At 43.0% G+C, this 20,854-nt stretch overlaps 1 protein-coding gene across 1 annotated transcript in view; it reads left to right on the forward strand.

Annotated features, from left to right (window-relative positions):
- Positions 1–18,244: 18,244 nt before the first annotated feature.
- The window catches only part of LOC150087146 (endoplasmic reticulum transmembrane helix translocase), a 760,787-nt gene continuing 758,177 nt past the window's right edge, over positions 18,245–20,854 (forward strand). The window contains exon 1 of the mRNA XM_090371851.1: positions 18,245–18,591. Coding sequence (XP_090227977.1) covers positions 18,337–18,591 — 255 coding nt within the window. The 5' untranslated portion in view covers positions 18,245–18,336. The remainder of the gene's footprint in view (positions 18,592–20,854) is intronic.

Here is a 20,854-nt window from a genome sequence, read left to right on the forward strand (position 1 = left end):
GAGTCACAGCACTCCTGCCACTTTGTGCCCGTTGCTTTGCTGCTCTAGTCTGGGGCATGGTAGTTTAAATTAATAAAATCAATAAATTAAATATCAATAGTATTTGAATAGAAACTATTAAATAGAAACAGTGAAGCGTATTACTATGTAATTATGCGTTAGAGCTACCTAGCTACCTCAATTAAAAAATTTGAATTCCCTACCACTATATCCAAAAACAATGGCTACAAAAATGGAACGAAATAACGGTTTTACCTATCGTAAGTAAAATCCACAAAAACTCTTTATCTGAATTAAAAATAAAAAATAACCAGCGTAACTATAACTATATGACTACGTATTAAGTACAATATAAAATAACAATCATGTAAATAAAAGGCAAACACATCGTTTTTGCGGAGCCTGTAACTGACAGCTGTAACTTTTAAAGAGATTCAGCGCCCTCTCCCTTAGAATGTTAGTGTCAAACAGCACAAGGGGACCCAACATTGTTCACACTCTGTCCCGTGGAGGCAGACGAGGTACCCAGAAGTTTAGATATTATTTACTCTGGGTGGTCCTGCCACCTAGTTTCCTGATATTTCTGTGGCTAGGACCTTAAAAAAAATAAAAAAAAAAATAAATAAATAATTAAATTAAATTAAATAAAGTAAAAGATAATTAAATAAAATAAAAAGGGGGAAAACGCTAGAATTAGTAGCCAAAATTCGTTGTGCGCGATTTAATTTTGCCTGATTCAAATTTTGACGTGTGGAGCGTACTCTGGTGTATAGGTAGAGTGGGAGACAGATGTCTGGGAGGAAAAGACAGAAGAATGGGGCCGATAGAGAAGACGACCCCAGTGGTCTGTGGGGCCTGCCCAGGCCTCACCAGAGGAAATGGGGGGGTAAGGGAGGGGAGTAGATGGAGAATCATCCCCCCCACCAGTGAGGAGGGTATAAAGTAAATCGAGACAGGGAGCTCGATTTAGATGGCAAATAAGGCGCTTTGCAGCAGAGCTGCACTGTCAAATCCAGTGGTATCTGTATAGCCTCCACAGAGGTCTGATCAGGTAGTTGTCGTTCATGAGACTCAGGTCCCGTGCATGCTGTGTGTAGTCCTTGCAAGTGGTAGTCAGTTCCAGTGTTCATCATGTTTTCCCCACTCTTGTCTGGGAAATGGAGTTTACTGGCCGGGTCTGTTGATAATTCAGTAATTGTGTTTCAGTTAGTCAAATTTCATGATGACTTGTCGGGTAAGTGGAGATCATGCCAAGCTTCATTGCGTTTTGTGGTCAGTCACCTACTATTTTCAATCACATCCAGGGACGGGTATGTCTTAATCTGGTTTGCTCTGATTTTCGTGAGGGCATCATCCTATCCTACTGTGGTCAGATGCCTCCGTCCAGGCAACAAGTCACTTCTGCTTGGGTTTGTTGTACTGTAATTTTCATTGTAGCGGGTTGCTGTCTACTCAGGTGGGTTTGGTGGTTTCAGCATTGTCAGTCTTCTTGTGAAGAGACTTTGGGCATATTTGGAGAATGCTCTGTAGGCGATGTCACCCTCTAGGATGTGGTGCTCTCTGTCCTTAGGGATAAACTGTAGCTCCATGAAGAACAGACCCCAGAGTTTCTCATAGAGTCGCCAGTCATACTTCAGGTGGTCCCAGGTCTCCTGCGTCCCACATGTGCAAAATGAATTGTTGGCTATTCTTAGTGTTATTAGCTTGCTGCATATGGCACCGTGTCCTGTGAATAAGTAAGTGCAATAGAGTCCTGGGGAGAACCACGATGGCGATTGTGGATATGTTGTTTGTACATCTGGAATGAACTTATGAGTTTTCCCCCTTTTGTGGACTCTATCCAACATTGTTGCCATACGGATTGGAGGTAGTTTTGTAGTCGTTTCTTTTCTGCAGATCGCTTGCCAGCTGGGTCCGTGATGTGGTCCCTGTATGTCATGTTCATTCCTCATCCCAGCCGTTTTACAGCTTACCTGTGCATATCAACTCCAGTTCAAGAGCCAAGGCCCCCGTGATCACCTGCATGGCATGGGCAGAGATGGTGTTACAGGCCCGTTTCATGGTAAGAAGAACTGGTCGGTGAATAATATTGAGTTTCCTGCTATCTGTAGCTTTTGTCGCCTTGTTAAACCACATACCTAAGGCGTATGTAGATGCCGGAATTAAGACTGTTTTGTAGAGGAGGGCGAGAGTGCACCTGTTTAGTCCCCAATATTGGCGGACGATCCTTGCCACCATTGCTGCTGCGTATTTCTTCAAATTTGTTTGGATGTAGTTCAGATGTGGTAGGAAAAATAGTTTACTGTGTTGAATGATTCCCAGGTGCTTTAATTCCATTATCAGTTTTATGGTTTTGTTGTTAATTTTAATTTATTTGTGCAGGCCTTGTGGGTGAGAATGGATTGAGTCTTGGCTGGAGAGATTTGCAAGTGGTGCTTTGTGGTCCATTTCTGAAGGACGGGTAGGGCTCCATTTGCAGGTGTTTCCATCTGAGCCCTTCTGTCAGCTGCCAAGATCAGGGTCAGGTGGTCTGCAAAATCCAGTGCCCGGACACCCCCCAAGGTCCATGGAGAGGAATCCATCCAATACATAGTTCCAAAGTAGCGGTCCAAGCACAGAGCCCTGCATCCCCTGTAGATCTGTCTTTCAAATCCAGAGTAAGGTGCCTGGATCACCGCACTTCTCTCTGTGAGAAAACTCTGCAGGCAGTTGTACAGATTCATGGGAAGGTTTGATCGCCTCAGTTACGCAAGGACGCTCGGCAACTAGGGGGGTGTCGAACGCCCCCGCAACATCGACTGAGGCGACGAGGAGGTATTTTCGTTGGCAATTTTCAGCTGCAGTAATGATTCTTTGAAGTGCGTCAGTGGTGGATCGGTCTCTCATGCATCCAAATTGGTTCCGTGCAGGAACCAGGTTGTGCTGAGTTGTTGTAGTAGGTTTCTATCCTTTGACGTAGGAGCTACTCAAAGACTTTGCTTAGTACAGAGAGAAGAGCTATTGGGCGGTTTGAATCAGGCATGTGTTGCGGCTTGGTTGGGCTTTTCAGAATCAGTTTAATGTTGCCAGTTTTCCAGTCTGTGGGAAAGCTGCCATTTTGGAGACAGTGGTTGTATAGGTCCAGGAGAAGATTGGGTACAAGCTCTGCCACCTTTTTGACTATTTCAGGTTCTATCATATCCATTCCTGGTGGTTTTTTGTTTCTTAGGTTGCCGACTGCCGATATTAGGTCGAGCTGCGTGAAAGGTGCATCTGTGAGGATGGTGCGACGATATGTGTCATTCTCCTGGCAGATTTGCTCTTGCTCAGGGGAGCTTTGGCTCTCCAGGGTTTTTAATATGGTGTTTAGGATATTGTTAACCGATTCATGCATCCTGTTAGACGGTGTCACCTCACCTCAGTTTGTTAATTGTGACTATAGTATTTGTTTACATTTTTACGCAGTTTGTTCATTGTACCTTTATATACTATACCCAAGGGGTCTGTGTTTCCCATCGTGGAGACCAGGTGCTCCCAGGACAGCTTTTTCCACTGCCTGAACATTGCAGTGTAAGTATTCCTGGTTTCCCGATATTGTTGCATAGAGCGCCTTCACCTCTGTGGGGGCAGGAACGCCTGGCTCTTTGGAATGCTCGTCTCTTTTGGTTGAGTTCTCTGCGCAGGGCATCCAGTTCCCTAGACCACCAGGGAATGGCTTCTGGTTGTGGGAATTTTTTTCTTAATGGCCTGGTTTGCTGCATCTACAATTGCGTTTGTGGCTGCACGCTGGTGGAGGTCAGGGGTCGAGTCTGGAAATGCTCAGTCGACAGCCTCTGTGTGTTTGTAATGATGGCTTCCTCAACCCCATTCCACTCTGAATTTTCCGCAGCGTATCTGTGGAGCTTGTAGCTGGTGATGGGCTCTTGATGTGTTGTTCTGTGCATGGTGAGTGTGATGGTATGGTGGTCGGATGTGGTCCAAACCTCCTGAACCTTCGAGTCGGTTATATAGCGAGCGAGAAATCTTGTTGATAGGGTAATATCCACAGTTGCATGCCAAAGTGTAGTGGCAAAAGTTCGAAGGTTGTTTGGACAGTTTAGTACGACAATGCCACTGTTTACGAGAATTCCTCCATTTTTTGTCCATTCTTGGATCCTCTGTGCTCTGGGATGGCACTCTGACAGAGGGAGGGAACGACAGTTTACATCAGCAGAGATTAGAATTCTGGAGCCTGGGAGCTCTGCCAGAACTTGATTCAGGTACTGTGTTGCTGGGAGAATGTCCTTGCCCGGTCGAGAGTACAGAGATATGACATAGAAATCTCCAAGGGCAGAGATGATGTGCGCGCAGGAGGCCCACGCTGAGCATAACTGTGAGATATTTATGACTGTTAGGTTTGGGTTCCTAACCAGAATGGCTGTACAGGGTGTTTTGCCATCCAACTGGACAATTTTATAGGATTTCGGGTATCCCAGCACTTCGTTAGCTACTGCACAAGGTTCTTGTATGATATTGCAGTTTTCTTCATCTGCCTTTTTGTATATCTAGCCTGCCACAGATTTGGCCCACTGTGCATTGATCTGCATGAACTTGATGCATTTGTGAATATTTTGTTTAGGCAGAATATATTGTTTCCTGTCATGAATGGAATGGGTGTGTGGAAGTTTCAGACTTTTGCAGTTTGTGCACGTTGGTTCTCGTTCCTTGTTGGGGCAAGTCACAAAGTTGTGGCCCTTCTCTGCACAGTGGCTGAAGGTCAAGATTTGGGCACACGCGTGGGTTGTGTGTGTATGAAGCGACAGCAGCGGCAGCCCTTGGGTACTGCTACATACACCCTGTACCAGTGCGATTCCCAGTTTATGAATATTCTTGTCTGCCATGTGAGAATCTTCCATGCATCTGGAGTCTCTCCAACCCAGTTTATGGAGTTGCCATATCTGCTTCTTGTCTGATATTTAGGGATATTAACACTCCCCGGTCTTGGTTAGGTAGGTCCTTTTGTAGGTTGCGTCTGTACATTTCATCGCAGATTGTGGCTGGACTAAGGTCTTTGTCTATGTCATAGTAAAATGTAAAGGTTCTTTAGGGTCATATGGCACCAGGGGTGTTCCCCATCTCCGCATTGTTTTCATTGTGGGTGAACCAGTTCACTGGGAAATGCCAGAGATTTAAAAATGTATGGATATTGTATGTGTAGTGTCTTGTACTGTTGTTCATCTGGTCGTTTAGCAGCTGGACCCCTGCGGAGGCCCAACGTTTCCCCACTTTCACTCCGTGGAGGCAGACCAGGAAACACTAGTAGACTAATATTTACTCTGCCAGGTCCTGCTGCTTAATTTCCAGAGATTTCAGCAGCTAGGACCTAAAAAAAAAGAGAGAAAAAAAAAAGTTTTTTTTTTTTAGAAAATTCAATGAGGAATAACGCTAAATTTCTTAAAGGCTGAGTGTATGGGCGAAAAACGTAATTTGTAGATGATTAAGTCAATTCCAGCGTGTTGGGCATTCCTTTGCATAAGTGAAAGTAGAGTGGGTGGGGAGATTGAAGTCTGGGGGAAAAGACAGAAGTATGAAGTCGAGGGAGAGGACGGGACACCAAGTCACAGTGGGGCATGCCCACGCCCCACCAGAAGGGAAAGTGGGAGTGGCGAGGAGGGGAGAAGACATTAAGACCGTTCCCCCACCAGGGATAGGGGTGTTAAAGATGGAGGCTAGGGCGCTCTTTTCAAGTCACCAAATGGGGTTTGGCAGCTGCACTGCGTTAAGTCTCTTTTTTTTTTTCAATGTCAAGTCGATTTCAGTCCAGTCGCTCATGGGGCAAGCCCGTCCTCGTATTTTCACTTTCTTGTCTCAGGGTTTTTTTCTGTAGTAACTTCATTAGATAGTATTTTATGGTCCTGTACAGTTTAACTTGTGGTGGTCTTTTGTCAGACACGATTTATAGTAATTAGCAGTTTTCTGTTCTCGAAGAGGTCCTGCGCATATTGAGAAACTTCTCTGTTTCCTCTTCTATGTCAATGAAGTGGGATTTCAGTCCTTTTGGAAAGTCTGATCACAAAGATCATCCTGATCTTTGTGATCAGGATGCCTCTGAGATCTTCGTATTCTGGGTAGTCGTAGACCTCTGGCTCCAGTTCTCGATGTCCCCCACACGTGCAGGTGGGGGTCCTCATCAAGACTGAACTCGAACAGTTTCTCATTAAAGGGGCCCATGACCAGTAAGCAGCAAAGTCAAGTGCATCCCCTATATGTACCAAGCCGGTTGCTTGGGGTATATTTTGCTGATGTCGAGGAGGAATTTTCGTGTGATTTCTCCTTTTGTTGTATCGGTTCATCTTTGTGGCCACTCAAAAACAGAAAAAGTCCGATTACAGGCTTACCTACTCTCTCTGTAATCGAACTTTTTGCCTGTAATCGGACTTTTCCTGTTTTTATGCTAATTGCTAGGTCTATTATGAAATCCTGGAAGGTGGTAGCGACCCCCCCCTAGCGTGCAAGAAGAGCAAGCCAGCTTTTTCAGCCTCCAAATCGAGGGAGAGCGCTCCAGCAAGCACCTGCAATGCTGGTTTGCTTACTGTTCTGCATGCTCGTTTGGCTGTTAATAAAATGGTCCTTTGTATCATATGCAGAGTTCTCCTATTGACTGCAAGCGTCGTTTTGCTGGAGCACACTGCCGCAGCATAAGTTATCGCATTGATGAAGGTTGCCTTATAATACAACATTAGTGTTATTTTTTAATCCCCAGTCTTTTCTCGTAACCCTCGCCACCAGTGCGAGTAACATCTTATCTTCGTCCTTGTATATTGTAGGTGAGGTTGAAAGGAAAAGTTTTTGTCTAGGATAATTAACTAAATATTTCATTTAGTCGGTGAGTTTAATGGTCACACCTATTTTAATTTGGGGTGGATGCCGTATTTGCAGGAATCCTTTTAGTATAATAGATGTGGTTTTCGTCGGTGAAATTTTGAACTTGTTTCTTGTAGCCCAGAGTTGTAATTTCTGTACAGGTCGTCCGCAAAGGCCTGAGTCCCAACAAGCCCCAGGTCCAGGTTCAGGAGCTCGTCGTAGACCATGTTCTAAAGGAGTGGCCCCAAGAGAGACCCCTGCGGGCAGCCCCTGTGCACAGATCTTGGCATTAATTTCTACTTTCCTGCAAGATAGGTAGTTCTCCATTACCTTGTATAGATTGATAGGGACTGCAGCCTCCCTTAGTCTGCCCAGGATGCTCCGCCGCCAGAGTGAATCGAACGCACCAGCAAAATCAATCGAAATGACTAGTAGGTATTTTTTTCTGTATTCCTGTGCCTTCCGAAGCAGGTTTCCAAGTGCATCCGCTGTGTATGAACCTGGCTTAAATCCGATCTGATTCCTAGCCGCTAGGTCTGCCCTTTAATAGTGGATTTTGATTCGCTTGTGCAGCAGTCTCTCATATAGTTTGCTGATCACTGAGAGCAATGCGATAGGTCTATATGACTCTGGGCAGTCCAGTTTTTTGTTAGGTCTTAAGTATTAACTTGGTGTTTGCCGATGTCCATGCTGTGGGGAATTTGCCTGTTTCCAGATATCTGTTGTATAGAGTAAGTAGTAAGTGTGGTGCAAATTCTGCGGTTTTCTTTAAGATCTCTGGTTCAATCGTGTGGTGGAAGCCTCACTGAGCTGCTCAAGGGTGAAGGGGTTTGGTTGCCCAGGTGATATAGTTTGCGTTGTCCTTGCAAATTTCGTGTTGTTCTTGCGTGGTTAGTATTGAAGGTTCCTTGAAGATTTTGTCAGTATGTTGTCAATCGACTGCTCCCAGGTGGTCGTTAGGTATCCCTCCGGTGTGCTGGTAGTACTAATGACCTTGCCACTGGGGAGCTTATTGGTTATCACCTTGTAGACTATGCCCCAGGGGTCAGTGTTTCCTGAAGTAGATAGGTGCTCACAGGAACGCTTCTTACTTTTTTTTTTATGGTGTCCCTGTAACAATTCCTAGCTTCTCTGTTACGTTGTCTCAGGACCTCCACCTCATTTTTGGGCCAGGTTCTGGAGCTCTCTTGAAGTCTTTTCTTGTTTTTTCCATCTGTCGTCATAGTACAGCAGTTTCTGGTGTCCACCAGGGTACTGCGCCAGGTTTTGTATTTTTTCTTTTAATCGCTCGATTGCTGATGTTCAGTAATATTTTTGTAGTTTCCCTCTGAAGGTCATCCGGTGTACTCGGGGGTTTATGTTTTCCAGATTGTGTTTGATTGCCGTGGTAGCAGCGCTCTACACAGTGTCCATTTGTGACTGCATATCTGTTTTGTGGTTGGTTTGTTTGAGTTATTCTTGTTAGTTGTCTTTCTATTGAAAAGATTATTGCCCAGTGGTCTGAGGTGGTCCATGCTTCCTCCACCCTCCAGTCATTCACATGTCCGGCCATACTCTTGGTGGCCAGGGAGACATCAATTGTGGACTCCCAGAGGGTGTTCGAAAAGGTCGACAGATGGTAGGGTCGATTTATATAGTTAGATGGGATCCTGCAAGAGTTTATACGAGTTTTCCATTTCGAGTTCCTCGCCTGTCTTGGGTGATGCTGTGCCATGAGGGGGAGTGGCAGTTGACATCAGCTCCAATGATGACTCTGTGATTTGGTAGGGTATTCTGTCGGCATCGGAGGTAGTCGATTGCAAAGTCTAAATCTTGTCCCAGTCTGCAGTAGAGTGCCACGACATATAGGGATCCTAATGTTGTACCAAATTGTGCACAGGCAGCCCACGGAGTACAGTGCTGTGAGATGTTAGTTGCACTGATGCGGGTGTTTCTTATCAGCATGGCGGCCCACGGGATGTCGTCATCCATGTGGATAACATTGTAATTGTGTAGGTACCCTGCGACCCACTTTAGATGTGCATACGGTTCCTGGACTATAATGACATCCACGTTTTCGTCTTCAGCTTTGGTCCGAATCTGGTCAATCACTGCTCTGGCCCATTATTTGTTAATTTGGATTATTTTCAGCATATTTGTGTGATAATTCTTAATTCTCATTTCCATAGTTGATCCTGCTTTGGTATAAGGTCTCGGTTCGTTGATATGTAGGACATTTCGGTCCCTAAGTGAGTGCTTGTGGTCTAATTTCATAGCCTTGCAATTAGCGCAGGCAGGTTCCTTATCTTTATGGGCGTTAAAATCGTGGCCATTTTCAGAGCAGTGGCCACATGTTGGGTTGGTTTGCGCACACGTGTGTCGTGTGGCCAAACTTGAGCAACTGTTAGCATTTCGGTATGATTACTCGTTCGTGATAGCGGTAGCTTCCCCAGTCAAAGAAAACACTTGTTTGGTCTTTCAGGACCTTCCAGGCCTCCGGGGGAATCTCAACTACCCAATTTTTATTTATTCCATTTCTCGCTTGTACGAAGTATTATGATATTACTGGTTTTTTTTTGGGCTTTCCCTGGATTTTACTTTGTAAATTCATGTGGTAGGTATTATGTTCCTAAGTTCCTCGAAAGATATTCACCATCAACATAGTTGCTGTCGGTTCGCCATTGTATAGTGGATCTTTGCGGTCGTCGATGCTGGTCACCGCCGCAACTGCCTAAATCACTATATGTCTCGCCCAAACCTCTTCAGTAGCTGGCCGCACCATCCGATCTGGCTGAAGAGATAGCAGACAGTCACTAGTTGGTTAGGTGTGAAGAGATAGCAGACAGTCACTAGTTGGTTAGGTGTGAAGAGATAGCAGACAGTCACTAGTTGGTTAGGTGTGACATCCTTGTCCACGTCATAGATAATTTTAGCTGGACTTTTCCTTTTTGGTGGCTCAGCTGTTAGGACCAAGGCAGCAGTCTTGGGGTTTTCAATTATCTCTTGCATCTCTCGCTTTGACTGGGTTTCGATCACGAGTCCTGCTCTCTTCAGCTTGAGTATTCCACTTATTATTGTTTGCTGGAAGTTGTCCTTCATAGTGCTTATTAGTCTGTTCTTGATTTCGTCACTTGTACCAATGTTAACCCGAGAGATTTTACCTTTCCTGTAATTATAACTAAGCCATATTAGTACCCAGTTATCAATATTTTAATGGGGCAATATCAAGCCTGAGTTGTGTAACTGTGGGTATCTATTGCCCGTTGAAAGGATAGAGAGAATATTCCCATTGTAGCTAGACAAAGTTTTTATCACAGGGAATGTGAAAATCTTTCGCTTTAACTGGTTTCTCTCCTCATATCCGATGAAAAGTAAGATAAAACTTCCCCAAACACTATCATAGCACCCGGGCTAAAGTACATTCGCAGCATATGTCGAACATGGGATACGATGAGCCAGACAGAATGTCATCTAGAGTTACACTAGAATTGCATCATTTAATCTACAATGAAAGAATGCAGTAGGTCAGACCCTCTTTGCCAAACGCGATACCCAAAAGATTTTATGACTAGGGTAATAGAACCTAAATAGTGGGAGATTGACAAGAAGCAAAACCAGCGTGAGAAAGTAGGTGGCCTTTTTTTTATTTATTTTATTTATTAATGTCTCCAACACCATGGTGCCCAAATAAGTTAACCAGAGACAGAGGGTCTTTTTTGGAAGCATGAGTCATCTCTGAACCGTCTTGGACAGGAAACTCATGACTTCCAATGGCCAATGAGAGAGTTTTACTCTAGAAGACAAAGGAAAGCACAGAATATAAAAAGGGCCCAAAATGAGACCAAAGGTGTCCCTGTCACCACTGCCAAAGGTTCTGCTGGTTCGGGTCATCTTCGTTCCTATGTTCCTCGGAAGATCTTCACCAAAATCAACATAGTTGCTGTGATGCTGGTTGCCACCCCTGCCTAAATCACCATCGGCGTCTCGCCTAACCCTCTTCAGTAGCTATCTGTACCATCCGATCTGGCTGAAGAGATAGAATTGGGATGACCAGGGAAGACCACAGTCCACTTCAATATAGAAGGAAGTTATGCAACAAACCCTGGAACAAACCCACTTAAACTGGTAAGAAAACCATCTTTACTTAGGAATGAACATGTGTGAAACAGCCAAATATACTTTAAACTCAATACTTCCTTTCTTATTCTCTTTTATATGTGGAAAGTAGTACTAATTCAATAAAGCATATCATAGTTTATGTTCTAGTATTGTTTAGCGAATGTTAGAAGCAAGGGATAGGATTTGTTTAGAAAAGATAAAATCGCGAGACCATTGAATGTTATAACGCTAGCTCTAACATTCAATGGTCTCGTTATAACATTCAATTGAATGTTATAACGCTACGTCCTACTGTTAGCATATCGTGTCTGCGCGTGTAGCACAGTGGTATCGTCACCGTCCTTCCCACACCGGGTGGAAAAGGCCTGGGTTCGAATCCCGTCAATGACACGAGGAACTTTAATAGGCTTTTTTCACTCCGTGGCTGAGTTAGTCGGTCTCAGGCGTAGATAGCAAGATTTTTCTCCCCAGTAACTGGGGTTTTTTCGTCCAGCAAAACAGGCAAATCGACCATAGAACATACACCATTTACAGACACAAATATTGGTTAATGTATTTAATTATGGGCAACCCTAAAATAATAATTTTTATTAGCATATCGTTGCACTTAGAATTGATGTATAGAGGTGATGCACGCTTTACTCATTGCACTATTATTGTATGAAAGTATTGTATGAGAGTATACATGTTTTTGTTTATAATAAATGTTGTTAAGTGTTATTTGTATGTTCCACTCTCGCTCTCTGTCAGCATGTTAAACCACACCAGGCTAAATAAATAAAGAAAATGGATTTTGCAGGATGGAAAGACAGTAAGCGATCTTTCGATTAAAAACACAACGCGATCTACAGCTGCAAAGATCCGGCGTCCCAAAAACCCCTGATTTCCGGGGCTCAGATTATTGTTCTAACTGATTGCATAATTGAAGCAGGGTAGATGTCGTAGGGGGACTGTGAAGAAAGGGGATTCAACACCAATTTCCTCTGTGTTTTTGGGTTTTAGAATTACAAGGTTAGGCGTTCGAAGTTCGCTTTTTTACCTGATTGTTCCCTGGTTGGTTTATTTATTACAATTGGCGGGTTCCTTAGTGTATTTGCGTAGGTATGTGCACGCTGTTGCATTTGTGTGCCCCAAATGTAGGTCTCTAGTTTGGCTACATTTCTTTCTGCCTCGCTGTTGACCGTGTGGAGGACGGTTTCTAGTTTAGTCCAGATTCCCACAATCTCGCGTCTGAGGGCTTCCATGATTCTGTTCGTTGAATTTTTTAATTTGTTTTCGAGCTCTACCCGAATGGCCAGTAACTGGTCCAGCACAGTGCCTTCCGGCAGCCTGGGTTTTTGGACATTAGCTGTGGCAGTGCCACGTTACCCTGTCCACTTTGCTCTATTATTTGCAATTCGTCGTTTTGATCTTTCTTTGTGATGTCCTCTTGTTAGTTTTTCTTCGTCCATAATTTTTTTTTGTTCTGTAATTTTCTGATTTGAATTGCTGACTTCGGATCATCGAGGCTGTTACGGATTAACGAGTTCAGGACCTCTCCGTTGGGAAGAGGCTGTGAGCTGATAGCAAATGATGCCACCCGTGAGACCATGACGCAGTTTGTTGCCTGGTAAAGATCAATTCAAGTTTTTATGTTTCCCCTTTACAATTTGTGGGAGGGTGGAACGCCTGAGAGTGAAAATAGTCTTAGAGAGATCAGACTAATTTCTGTTGGGGTGTTCTATGACGGAGGTTATGAGAGTGAAGACAGTTTTCACACTAGTGGTGTAGTTACAATGATTCGATCCATCCATGAGAGTCTGTGGCAGATGGGGGAGGGATGACACTAGAATCATTGTTCCTTGCATTTAATTCCACAGTAACGTTTCAATTTTGTGGCAGGAGTACTGTCTAATGTGACTCTGATTGGGACAACTCCCGAGCCAAGTGCAAATACTCTGTATATAGCCTTCAGATAGACATTCGCAATTAGTTAAATGCATCAATCAAGGTCACAGCTGAAGGAGTAGATGTCTTTACTACTAATCCCTGCGCCGTAGGGGAATGCTACCCATTCAGTTGTCACGCTAGCCTCCCAAGTCAAGTGCAGGGTATTTGCGTGGAAACCACAGTATACTTGCCTCTCTATAGCCCTGCTGTCAGCTACATGGTGACCGGTACGATCTGGCAACAAAAGATAGATAGAAAACTTAAATAACCTGCAAAGTTCCCAGTAAATAAGCAAGCGTTTCTCACCCTGAAATCCACCTTAGTAATTCTTCTAATGAGTACACTTTCCATAAACTAGTAGATACTGTAACCACATATTCATAGACAAAATTCAGGAGTGCGGAAAACGTGCGTCCATTCTGGACGACCTAGCCATACGGTTCGTCTACGTCATGGTGTAGTACTAAACAGTTGGTTCGTTTCTCTTGGGTTATTGCTACCCATATGCAGCACTTTGTATTTATCAATGTTAAACTTTTGTCGCCACTTTTCAGCCTTTTTGCCCAACTTATCGAGATCCAGTCGGAGTACTTTCTTTACTGTCGTTAACAACAGTGCCAACCTTTGTATGATCTGCAAACTTGGACATTAAACCTGATATACCTTCATCAATATCATTGATAAATATATAAAACAATAATGGGCCCAACACAAAACCTTGGGGGAACTCCACTAACAACAATTGACTTTGAAGAGCAGGGTCCATGGATTACCACTATCTGTCGTCTCCCCCACATCCTACCCTTTATCCATTGCAGCAGCTTACTTTTAAGGCCATACCTCCTCAATTTGTATAGCAGTGTTCCATGTGCAACAGTATCAAAAGCATTCCTGAAATCCAGGTATATGATAACAAAATTATTTTTGGCATTCAGTTCCTTTGTGACCACATCATAGCATGCAATCAAATTGATAAGACAAAACTCCCCTTTAGCAAACCCGTGCTGTGTCTGAACTGTTACTGCAGTCTTGTTTATATGACCCTTCTTTAACCAGTGATTCCATTATTCTCCGCGGAACACAAGTTAAATTGCAGGTCTATAGTTACTTGTGTCACGTTTTGATCCCCCTTTGTGAATTGGTGATATGTTTGCACAACTCCAGCCCATGGGGACGTCCCCTGAGTCCAAGAAATCTCTCATAATTATGGCTAAGGGTTTGCTTACTTCCTTTGCTACCTCCTGCAATATAACTAGATAGATCCAGCCTACCCCAGATGCCTTTTTTTGTTTAACTTCAACAATTTATTTCTCCTCCACTTTCTCTCAAGTTATTACAAAATCACTCAGCTGGCTATTAGAGTTTGACAAATTTCTGGCACTCCCCTCATTGAATAACTAACTCCTCATGTGTGAATGTAGATGCAAAATACTCATTCAGTTTATCAGCTACCTTAGCATGATCATCAATAGTCAACTCATCTATGTTAAGTGGTCCAGTCTGATTCATCCCTTTCCTTCTAGAGTTTACATAAATAAAGAACTCTTTGCTGTTTTTCTTTGCATCCTTTGCCAAAGATTTCTTGTAATCTGCATTCGCCTGCCTAACCTTCTTTGTGACTTGATTACAGACTAGCTTACACTGTGCTGCCACTTTATTAGGTACACCTAGCTAGTAGCGTGTTGAGCCTCCTTTACTTTTCAAAACAGCCTGAATTCGATTAGGCATGGATTAAACAAGATGCTGAAAACGTTGAGCAGTAATGGAGTATCATGCATGGACACACCAATGTGTCACGCAGTTCCTTGAGATTCGATGGAGGTGTAGGCCTACAGCAAAGAGCCCTTTCCAGCTCATCCAAATGATGTTCAATAGGTTTGAGATCCGTGAATTCAGCTGGCTACTGCAGCAAAGACAAGTCATTGTCATGTTTCTGGAACCATTCGATAGTGATTCAGGCTTTGTGCGCCGGCAGATTATCCTGCTGGAAGTAATCATCTGACTGAGGATAAACTGTCAAAATGAACGGATGCACTCGGTCAGCAGACGTTTAGGTATGATTTGGCATTCAGATGTGAATCTCTGGGTATCAATGGAACCAATGTCTGCCAAGAAAACATTCCGCACACCACAACACCGCCCCCACCACCTTGCACAGTAGTCGTCAGACATGATGGTTCCATGGATTAATGTTGTTTTCGCCAAATTCTGAGCCTTCCATCAACATGATGCAACAGGAACTTCAACTCATCAGAGAAAGCAAATGTTTTCCTATCCTCGATCGTCTAGTGCTGGCGTTGCTGTGCCCACAGGAGACGTGCTCTCTTCTTTTTCATTGATAACAAAGGTACGCGATTTGGACGTCGGTTGTTGTAGCCCATTCACGACAAAGTGCAACTAGTGGTCCGTTGCGATATTTTATTCTGTGCTACAAGGTTGTAGTCTAAAGTGATGTGCGACATTGTGGCCCGTCTGTTTGCTTGCACAATTCTAGCCATCTTTTTCTGAAATCTCTCATCGACAAGCAATTTTCTTCCAAAGAAGTGCTGTTGAGAGGATGTTTTCTATTCGTTGCACCATTCGAGATACACCTTTGAAATGCTGTGGTGCGTGAAAAGTTCAGGAGAACTGCCGTTTCAGAGAAGTTGTGTCCAGCACGTCTTGCACCTACTACCACGCCACGTTCGAAGTCCATTAGATCACTCCTTTTCTCCATTCTTGCTATGATTTGTACGCTTAACTGATACTAGAAAGGTTGTTCTGTTGCATTTATATCCACAACAGTGGTCATGTGACTTGCAACGTTGTGGGACAACCATTTCTGGGCACAGCAGCGGTGTACCTAATAAATTGGCAGCACCGTGTATATCTGCCTTAGTCTTCTACGTCACCTGATACTTTATATGCGCCCCATGCATTTTTATTCTCTGCTGTGAGCATCATTAATTCGTGTGACTTCCATTTAGGCCTAAACCTTAGTTAGAATGAAAATCTTAGTAACCTCAAATATTAAGTCACTGAAGGGAACCCATTTAGAATTTAACATTGGTAACATGATCATTTGATCCCACTGCTCAGAATTTAAAAACCGTCTGAGATCCCTGTAGTCATCTTTACGAAAGCAAAAGCCCTTCCCATTAGCCTTGATAGTAGTTACATCTTTAAGTAATTCACACATCAGTACATTGTGATCACTGTCACCCAGTGGTTCCTTTATCTGCAAATTGTTAATACACGAATAATCACTGCTGATAATCTTATCAAGAGTATTAGTCCCTCTGGTAGCCTCTGGAACATGTTGCTGTATAAAACAGTCATCTAATAAATCCACAAAAGTCCTGCTAGTGTGTGAGTAACCAACCCACAAGTTCCAGTCAATATTTGGAAAGTTAAAATCCCCCATTATAAGATATTCTGATTTACTGGCCCACTCTATTTCTTTGCACAATTGCTCATTATACTCATCAGATTCTTTAGGACTGTAACACACACTTACTCTCAATTTTGCTTTCCCAATGTTTATGTCACACCAAACGGACTCAACATTACACTGTCCAACCATGTCAGCAGGATTCACTTCCTTAGATTTTATGTGTTTCTTAACTAACAGCACAACCCTCCCCTTCCTTCCTTTCCTGGCTAGCTTTCCTGTACACATTCTACTCCCCAAATTCCAATTCTGCACTGTTTATGCCTGTGTGACACCATCTCTGACATCCCAACGATATCTGCCTTTGATGTCTTGACTAACATTTCAAGCTCATCAAATTTATTAACTATACTTCTAGCATTGGTGTACATGCAAGTATACATGCACCTGTTTCTATTCCTAGTCACCCCATCACAGCCGATGTATTTACTTGTTCCACGATGACTCCCAGCAGTCCTGGAAATCTCCATTTCCTTGCTTTCCATGCTGCTGCTTATTCTAATAGAAGCAGTGGAAGCATCACTTTTGCCTCTGCCTGCGGCCACTGTTAACCTTTTAGTCTGTGTAACCCCCCCCATTAGCTAGCATGTTTCCGACCCAACTAACACTGTCCCAATCACAGAGAAGTATGTTACTACTCTGTGGCTCGAATAGCATCAGCAAACGGCGAACTTACTTGTTAAGTAAGTTCGCCGATCTGCTACTCTTAATGTCATTAGAGCGGACCTGTACACCAATATCAGCCTTTGTGCTCTGAAAAGATGACATCTGCTAAAATTTTCCCGTTTTATCGCAAACTGCTCGTGTTACACCACGTTTTCTATGCGTTATGTTAATTTTATCGAGCAGTGTATTTTTTATAATATATTTGTATACAGGGTGATTCACTACTACTACCAGTGCGAAAAGCTTGCAGGAAGTGTAGGGGGCAAAAGACGAATCGGAATGACATAGCATTACAGGGTCCGAAATGCCTTCGTCAACGGGAGGTCGCGTGAACAGCGATACCGCTGGAAGTCAGCATTTGCGAACCGGTTCCCGAGGCAGTAGGATGGACGAGTATTCAAACGTTGAACTGGCCGATATGCACCTCGCATATGGAGCTGCGGACTGTAACGGGCGCGCCGCTCTTCGCTTGTACCAAGAACGTTTCACGCACAGGCGTGCTCCTCATCATACGATTTTTGCACGTGTGCACAGAAGGTTACGTGAGACTGGTTGTTTCACGAGAGGTCCCATGAATCGAAAGCGAACGACGAGGACGCCAGGCAATGAGGAGAATGTCCTACGTCTTGCAGAAGGCAATCCGAGTACGAGTACTCGAGCGATAGGCCAACGATTGGGTATTTCCCAATCCACTGTATGGGGGACACTGTCAACAAACCAAATGAGTTCATACCATTTGGTTTGAAATCTGCAACGCGTCCAATCATTGGAGCCTGCGGATTACCCACTCCGGAGGACTTTTGCTACTTGGTTTCTTCAACAGAAACGGTTCGCAAATGCTGACTTCCAGCGGGATCGCTGTTCACGCGACTTCCCGTTCAACGTCCTCTACCGCATGACGAAGGCATTTCGGACCCTGCAATGCTATGTGATTCCGATTCGTCTTTGTGCCCCCTACACCTCCTGCAAGTTTGTTGCACTGGTAGTGAATCACCCTGTATAAGAGATTATATATTTCTCATGTTTTTTGTTAATTATTTTTTAATGTTATATTTTTAAATTTCTTTTTCGGGATAGACGAACGTTGGCCCAAATGTTTGGCATGAGGCTACTGATGATGCAGTTGAATGAATGATCAACTTAAATTTCTTCAAAAATATCGATTTGTCTTTGATCCATGGATCGCAATTTATTTAATGTAATTTTTCGTATTATTTTGTAGTCTCTCAGTGTGTGCCACCTATTTAATATTTTCCGGGGGTTTCTTCAGTTGCTTCGTTAATTCGGCCAGCTGAGAAGCATATGTTTAGTGTTTTGGCTTTCAGTTACTGAGGCTTGAGAGGATATATAATATTTTTATTTTATTGGCGGGCAGTGTTAGTCGTGTAGCAATGGTAGAAAGACTGGATGAATTAGTTCATAGCGTAACGTTATATAATCCTCGTAATCTTCTATTGCATGGTTATATTGGCCCATTCTTCATCATTTATGTTGTTTGGTTGTATATATGGATGGGAATGTATGGTATGTCAGACTACTTCGAAGCTGGCCTGATAGTTTTGGCCTGTATTGGTATTATACAAATTCTCACATGCCTTTTTTGTCACTGGTCTGTGCATATTCAATGTATTCTAGCCTGCAGCAGGGTATGTATTAATGCATTATTTTGTTATTTGTATTGTGTGATATGGCCTGTGCTTCAAGCCACGATCTCCTGCTTTTGCTAGAGACAAATAAATAATAAAATAATGAGATTTTTAATGTGCTGTACCATTATTGTTTTACACATACAGAATTAGCAAGGGAGTGATCATTTCATTTGTTGTATACTAGGAGCGATTTTAAAGATCGTGACCTGAGTATTTATTTGAGGAATCTGGTAACACATTACATTTGAACATGTCTCCTTTGGAGTCTATATGCTTTTGACTTTTGCCACCAATGCTGCAGTATGTTGACTCCGGGTGGGAAGAAGGAGTTTCTCTTGTGCCTCCAGGAATGCATCCACCAAAGCATTGACATCATTGTGGGTGGGAAGGTGGATGCTAGTCAGGTGTTTTTTCAAATTAGGAAATTATGAAAGTCCAATGGTGTTAAATCTGGTTAAGTTTGTCCAAAATTTTAAAGATCCCTCATGCTGTAAAGACATTGCAATGACACTTGTGAACATGCAAGTTGTAGCGGTAAAACAACTTTCCTTTGCTGAGTTTTCCTCATTGTTTTTGATGTTTTTACACAATGTTTTGTAAGTTCTGTATAATATGGACCCCATGATTGCCTTTCCTTTCTGTATGTAACTTACTAGCAACCATCAGCATCCCCCCCCCCCAAAATACCATCAACTTGCCAGCAGAAGGAATCGACTCTGCTTTGGTTGGAAGGAGAGAAGAGCTGTATTTCTACTGTATGCTTTGCTCCTGTGTCTCTGGCTGAAAGTGATGGGCCCATGTTTTATCTGAGGCTACAAACCTTTCAAGAAATTTCCTTGAAAACAATGTAAATGTTCACTTCACAACTCTTGTGTGTTTTTGTTCTGTTGCCAACAACTTTGGATCCATTGTGCTGACACCTTTTTTTCTTCTTCCACAGTGTGGGTCATCTTCCAGGCTTTTCCCTCTCTTATTTAAATTCTTCTACACACTTCTTAACTGTAGAATAGGCAAGTGCATCCTCCCCAGTGTTTAACCATTTCCTCATGAATTGCCTTTGGCCTTAGTTCCTTTTACCGAAATATTGGATGACTGCATGGTGGCCAATTTTATCATCTTTCCTCATTCACACAACTTTATTGACTTCAGGACCTGTAATTAAAAAAAAGACATTATTTAAACTGCACGAAACTTGGTGAGTTACTATATGAAGTGTTATACAATAAGTACTGAAATTTTTACCACTTTCCTTTCGTACTCAGGTCATAAACTTTTTGAACACCCTGCATATATGAGAGGATATCATAAAGTTTGTACCCTTATCTAGAAATAATAGCCCTAGAAAGGTGAAACTTCAAAGGAACTTTAATCCTTTTCTATGTATTCTCCATGTATAGTAACATATTTCTCCCATCTATGGATTGGTTTAATGCCCTGATCTTAGAAGTCTGCACTTTTTTTTGCCTGAAACCATGATTCCACTTCATTGATGACTTCCTGAGATGAATCAAAGTGGGGGTCCATGCAATGATTTTTTCGTTGTACACCCAGCATTCATTATTTGTAACAACCAATCAAAAAAGTTCTCAACATCCTCTTTACACAAATCCAACAGTTGGCGAGAACATTGTATTCGACGTTGCTTCTGCAAAGGGATCAGCAACCTTGAAACCCATCGTGCGGAGACCTTAGACACGTGCAGATGGTCATGTAAAATGCCGTGGGCAGACCCATAACTAATTCCTACTGCATTTGCAATGAAATGAATTGTCACACATCTGACACTCAGTACCAGCTGCTCAACCTTTGCAACTGTCTCACTGTATGTGGATGTTTGATGGCCTTCCTTCTTTTGGCTCGTCAAAGACACTTGTACAACCACACTGGAACTCCCGTTTTCACTTTTTTTTTTTTCAGTGTCATAGGATGGACAATTCTGCCCATACACAGCTTTCATTTGTTTGTCAATTTCCTGAGCTTTCTTGCTCTGCAATGTTCGTGCCCTGCAAAGTGATGAAGTTCCCGCAAATGCAGGAACTTCATCACTGCTCAGTACTCCACTTTGTCAACCATAGCGTCCTTCCTCATATTCCAGGCTCCATCTCTGGTGTACTATCACCTATGGGAATGAATTTCACATGTTGGTTATTAAATATGTAGACAACTTATATTAAAAACGGCATCTTCCTACTGATGTTGTTAATATGCCCTTGTAGTCCCTTCTCAGGATAAGATACTCAGTATGATTAGCATTGTGTTG

This window comes from Mastigoproctus giganteus, chromosome 4 (genome assembly GCF_048544385.1).
Source record: "Mastigoproctus giganteus isolate SK-2022 chromosome 4, ASM4854438v1, whole genome shotgun sequence".
Lineage (NCBI taxonomy): Eukaryota > Metazoa > Arthropoda > Arachnida > Uropygi > Thelyphonidae > Mastigoproctus > Mastigoproctus giganteus.